Raw genomic sequence first — 6,000 nt, forward strand, 5'->3', positions numbered from 1 at the left:
ACAGCGAGCAAGCGGAGACGGGGAGTGTTCGAGAGCAGATGCATACTCTCGACTCTGGGTGTGTGCTCATTACAGTATTTATGAATATTCATGTTCCCTTATTGATTTCCCTACTATTCGTGATTGAATCCGTTTTGCACCACCAGCGGAGACAAATGTCTGCTTTCCTTCAGCCATTAATCCACGCAGCAGTACTCAGTGCTTACACTGGAGCGGTTCGTAATGTGCTTTCTTCGGATCGAACAGCCCCACGCCCACACAGATATTTTCCCACAGCCCTCGAAGAAACAAGACGTTCCTGGGGACCGCTTGGGCGAGCTTCCGAAAGGAACTGCCAGCTGTCTTTTTCAAATGGCCAACAGACATGATGAGCTATTAGTGAATACAGAAACCTAATGATGTGTTTTATGTTGCTTGCTTCTGAGAAACACACTGATCTCGAGATTTCTCACACCAACAGAACTCCTCTCCCATGGAACATTATCCATCTTCTAGGTGACAGCATAGGCTTGCTAACGCACCATGGTAGAACAGGCCCAAGGGACTGAATAGCAGCATACCAGGGGCAGGAGGATCAACGTTTGAATTCCTGATGAAGGGCTTATGCCTGAAATGTCGATTCTCCTGCTCTTCGGATGCTGCCCGACCTGCTGTGCTTTTCCAGCACCACACCCTCCACTCTGACCTGCGGTCCTCACTTTCTCCTCCTTCAAAGGGGCTGAATGGCCTCTTCCTGTTCAGATTGCATTGATTTCCATTCCACCAGGTCCGAACATTGAGCAGATTTTAAGACCCATCCAGAGGGAGTAAATAGAGTTAGAGAGCAAGCTAGCCAGCAAAATAAAAACTGAGTAAGAGTTCTTAAATAAGAAATGAATAAGTGAGTGCCAGTTCTCTGAGAAAGAGAGCGGGAAATTAATAATGGAAAACAAGAAAACAATAGAAATGCTGCACATTTTATGTATGTCTTCACTGTAGAAGACTTACAAAACTTTCCGAAGATGATTGAAAACCAAGACATGAAAGGAAAGGAGGAACATAATACAATTATCACCATCAAAGTGCCAGGAAAAATATTTGATCTAAAGGTTGATAAATCCCCAGGCCTAAATGGCTTGCATCCTCGAGTCTTAAAAGAAATGGCTGCAGAGATGGTCGAGGCATTGGCTATAACCAATTCAATTTCCTTCGACTCTGGAATACCACAGCAGATTAGAAAAGAGAAATTGTAACACCCTTATTCAAGAAAGGGGGGAAACAGAAAGCAGGAAATTGGAGCCCAGTTTTCCCCACATCTAGAGTCATTGGCAAAGAGTCATACAGCATAGAAACAGGTGCTGACCATGTTCCCAAATTAAATGAGTCCAACTTGCCTGCATTTGGTCCATGTCTCTCTAAACCTTTCCTATTCATGGCCTTATCCAAGTGCCTATTAAATATTCTAACTGTACCTGCATCCACCACTTCCTCTGGCAGTTCATTCCACACACGAACCACTCGGTGCAAAAAAAAAGTTGCCCCTCATGTCCTTAAACATTTCTCCTCTCACCTTAAAAATATGGCCCTTAGTTTTGAACTCCTGCACCCTAGGGAAAGAACCTTTGCTATTCACCTTATCTATGCCCCTCATGATTTCATAAACCTCTATAAGATCATCCCTCAGACTCCTAAGTTCCAGTCAAAAAAGTGCCAGTCTATTCAGCTTATTTTTATAATGTAAAGGCTCCATTCCCAACAACATCCTGGTAAATCTTTTCTGAACCCTCTCCAATTTAATGATATCCATCCTACAGTAGGGTAACCAGAACTGGACACAGTATTCCAGAAAACCAACACTAACATCTCATATAACATCAACATGATTTGCTAGAATCTATTAAGGGCAATATAACTGAAAACTTAGCCAATCATTATGGAGTCAGGCAAAGTCAACACGGTTTTTTTTAAAATTAGATTCCCTACAGTATGGAAACAGGCCCTTCGGCCCAACAAGTCCACATCGACCCTCCAAAGAATAACCCACCCAGACCCATTCCCTGACCTGACATTTATCCCTGACTAATGCACCTAACACTATGGGCAATTTAGCATGGCCAATTCACCTAACCTGCACATTTTTGGACTGTGGGAGGAAACCGGAGCACCTGGAGGAAACCCAGGCAGACACGGGGAGAATGTGCAAACTCCACACAGACAGTCACCTGAGGCCAGAATCGTCCCTGGTGCTGTGAGGCAGCAGTGCTAACCATTGAGTCACAATGCCGCCCCGTTTTGTGAAAGAGATTTGTTTTGAACAAATTTATTAAAGTTCTTTGGAAAAATAAACAAGCATAAGGGAAAGCTGTAGATTGCAGAACTCAGTGGTACAGAGGGATCCAGGAGTTTTGATACATATATCACATGAACTTAGTGTGCAGATACAGCAAGTGATTGGAAAGCAATTAAATTGTTGACACCGATCATAAGGGAAACAGAATATAGGGATGTTTTACCACAGCTGTTCGGGGCCTTGTTGAGACCACATCTGGAGAACTGGATACAGTTTTGGTTTCCTTATTTGAAAAAAGATGTCATTGCAATCGAAGCAGTCCTAGGATGCAGGGCTTCTTTTACAAGGAAGCTTGGTCAGGCTGGCCCTATACCCATTACCTTTTAGAACGATGAGAGGTGACCCTACTGAAATATACAAGATCTGGAGGGGACTTGACAGGGTGGATAGTGGGGAAGTGTTTCCTCTTGTGGGAGAGACTAGAATTAGAGGATACAGTTTAAGAATAAGAGATCTCCCTTTTTTAAAGACAATATTTTTCTCTCAGAGGTTTGTTAGCTGTGGAATGCTCTTCCCCAGACAGGGCCCTGTGTCATTCCATTTATTCAAGGCTGAGTTCGTTAGATTGTTGATAGATAAAGGTGCCGAGGGTTATGGGGCAAAAAGGAAAGTAGAATTGAGACCACACCAGTTGGCCATGATCTCATTGAATAACAGCACAGCCTCCAAGGGTTGAACAGCCGACTCCTACTCCCAAGTCCTATGTTTCTATTTTTCTTAAATCTTCCACAGTGGCTCAGTGGTTAGTACTGCTGCCTCACAGTGCCAGGGATCCAGGGTCCATCATCTTTCTGCTTACTGACCTACATTGCCTCCTCATCTGACAACGCCTTATTCTTAAAATGTCTATTCTGGCTGTAAAAGCACTCCATGGCCCTTGCCCCCACCCTGCCTTCAGCCGTAAAATGCTCCAGATTTGGCCTCTTGCTCACCCCCAACATTATCACTCCACCAGTGGCAACGGTGCTTTCTAAATGCTGGAATTCTTCCCAATCCCTCTCGTGAAAAATCCCACCACTCTGCCTTCGGTACTTTTAACCAACCAGTTCAGAGAGGATGTGCCACACCTCTGGAGAAGGTGCTACTTGAACCCGGGCCTCCTGGGTCAAAGGTAGGAGCACTACCACTGTGCCACAAGAGCCTTTCTGGCTCTTCCTATAAAACCTCCCTCACCTGCTCTAACAGCCTCTTATGTGGCTCTGTATCAAATTCTGTTGGAGAACATTGCTGGGAAGCGTCTTGGAATATTTTATTGGAACCAGAGGCGTTCTATAGATGCAAGCTGCTGTTATAAAAGGTCCGGTGTTGAGATGTTAAAGTCTGGATGGCCAACTTGAGTTCAGATTCCCCCACGAAGTGGGTGCAGTATTTGATTTATTAGCATGACAATAAATACAGTGAACGGCTTCCTCCTGCGTCCCCACTCAGTTTGGAGGGATCTCAGCCCTGGCTTGGCTGGTGAGTTGTGGAATTGTTGGCCTGCTGTGTGTGTGGATGTGTGTCAAGCACGCCTTAAATAATTCATGAGCTGGTCCCACCAAGACGCCCAGATTTTGGGATCATGAAGCGAATTGGGGAGGAGGGCTGGAGGCAGTCAATGGGCCAGACAGCCCCCTCCGTCACTGTGCCGACCTTTTAACGCGGGATAAAGCAATGCTTTGTCCACTTCGTGCAATCTGTAAGATCCCACGCACTCATATATCAAGTGCAATGAATAAATCAACCTTCTAAGTGTGTGTGCTGCCCAGCTCCAACTTTAACGATGCAGTAAAATTACTAAACACTATATCCCCTTCTGGCACTTTGCAAGTCTCACAGTTACATGCGCAACAAAATAGAACACGATCATTGACTAATATTTTGCACACATTAACAGTCAACATATGAGAACGACTTTTCATTCTGGATACAAAATGAGTTGGGACGTGTCGAGAAGTGCAAGCATTGCCTTTTTTGGAAACTCGCAGAGATACATTTTTTGAATTCAAAAGGAAGTTGATATTAAGACAGAGTTGTTGACAAACATTTGAACCGTTCATCTGGCTCTGGCAGAGGTGTCTCCTGGAAATATTCTACTTTCCTGATTTTAAATATTCTTCCTAGTGATACAACAAACAATGGGGTGGTCAATCTGCAATTTTGCTCTTGCCTGAACCAGCAATAGGAGACACTGGCGCGGATAACAGACACTGCAAAGTCAATACAGTATACTTCCAACTCACCAGCTCTGTACGTTCGGGGTCGTCTGCTTGTGTAACGCCACGGAAAATCCAAACAAACTGCCTGTTTCTCCTTCCTTGGCGATCGTGTTGGTTGTCTCCAGATTAAAAGCCGAGCTCCGGGTTGCCAGGAGCAGACAGCACACGCACAGCAGAGGTGACATTTCTGAGGGCACACCTCTGGTGCCGCAGAAGCGCTTTCCCAGCCTGACAGAGAGGAACTGACTGAATCTCGGTGCGACCTCGTGTTTACAGGAGGCGAAATGCACCGCTACCACTTTATTGAACACTGCAAGTGTTGGTGAAACACTCCCTCTTCCCTCTCTCGCAAACACACAGTCTCTCCCAGAAGTCAGACAGCCTTCCAGTAACCCTTTCACACCTCACGAGATTATTTTGTACTTGAAAGCCCACGAACAGACATGCTTATCAAATTAACACCAAGTACAGTAATACACAAGGTATTATTATAAACTATTAGGACATGGATCTCTATTTATAAACACACTGAACTCGAGAAAACTGACATGCCTTACACTGCTGTTGATGTTGGAGTTAATGCATAGTTTACCTAATGGGAAAGTGCGAATTAATTGTATTTATTGACAGTTTTAAAAATAAATAGTTTCCTACAGAGTTACTTAAGTGTTGAACAGGACTTCACTGGAATCCGGATCACCCAAACGCGGAATCAATGATAAAATGAAGCTCGCCTGTTTGAAAGAAAATTATGAATGAATGTCGTGGTGTTAATTTCAATCCGTGACCTTTGCAATAACAATGCGGTTCTTTTAAAAGGAAAATGGACAATTGACCTCAAATCACTATCACGCGACAAACCGAGACCTTGGTGAAGGCTTTTATACACAAAATGTGTTAAGATCTCAATCCTTGCCCTGTGCTTGGTGAGCTGATCTGGGCGGGGGTATTCATTGGGAACTCCGATTACCCTCGCCACCCCTGTCCTGAATAAATAGGGTTAAAAGCAACCAAGGTCCCTGAACACATGTCAATGACCTCTGCTGGAAAATGCTCGTGTGTGGTTACGACTGGGCACAGCTGTTATGCTGCCCTCGCTATTGAAGGATTGTAAAAAAAAAACTTTAGGTAAACAGTTGAAGGGGGTCTACACTTTGCGAGGTTGTCACCAAACAGCAAGGACACTCAGTAGCGGAAGGGAAGGGCTTGTTGAGTGAAACAGGAATGGAGCCCAGATCCCAGCAATTTAAATTTAAAGACAAGATCAGGCTGAATATTAGAACTAGGCTGAAAAGATTCTTTAGTAATTCACATATATATATATATTAAAAGCTTTTCTTTAAAAAAAGACCTCAATCTCAGAATGTCTCAAAATATTGACAATTACTTTTTTTTTGCTATTACGCAACACCAAACAAGGTCCCAGAATCAGCAGCATGACAATGACAAAACCACTTTAAGGGGTTGAGGGAT

The 6,000-nt window shown here is 44.0% G+C and overlaps 1 protein-coding gene across 3 annotated transcripts in view; it reads right to left on the reverse strand.

Annotated features, from left to right (window-relative positions):
- Positions 1-4,829, reverse strand: part of LOC122543254 (integrin alpha-7-like) — a 185,759-nt gene extending 180,930 nt beyond the window's left edge. Inside the window, exon 1 of one of the 3 annotated variants that reach the window (XM_087985511.1) lies at positions 4,552-4,829. In XM_087985511.1, the coding sequence (XP_087841637.1) occupies positions 4,552-4,712 (161 nt within the window). In that variant the 5' untranslated portion in view covers positions 4,713-4,829. The remainder of the gene's footprint in view (positions 1-4,551) is intronic. The other 2 variants (XM_087985510.1, XM_087985509.1) reach the window with 2 other exon arrangements.
- Between the last annotated feature and the right edge of the window lie 1,171 nt (positions 4,830-6,000).

Source organism: Chiloscyllium plagiosum, unplaced genomic scaffold (genome assembly GCF_037043375.1).
Source record: "Chiloscyllium plagiosum isolate Xiang-an unplaced genomic scaffold, Cpla_swu_hap1 HiC_scaffold_53X, whole genome shotgun sequence".
NCBI lineage: Eukaryota > Metazoa > Chordata > Chondrichthyes > Orectolobiformes > Hemiscylliidae > Chiloscyllium > Chiloscyllium plagiosum.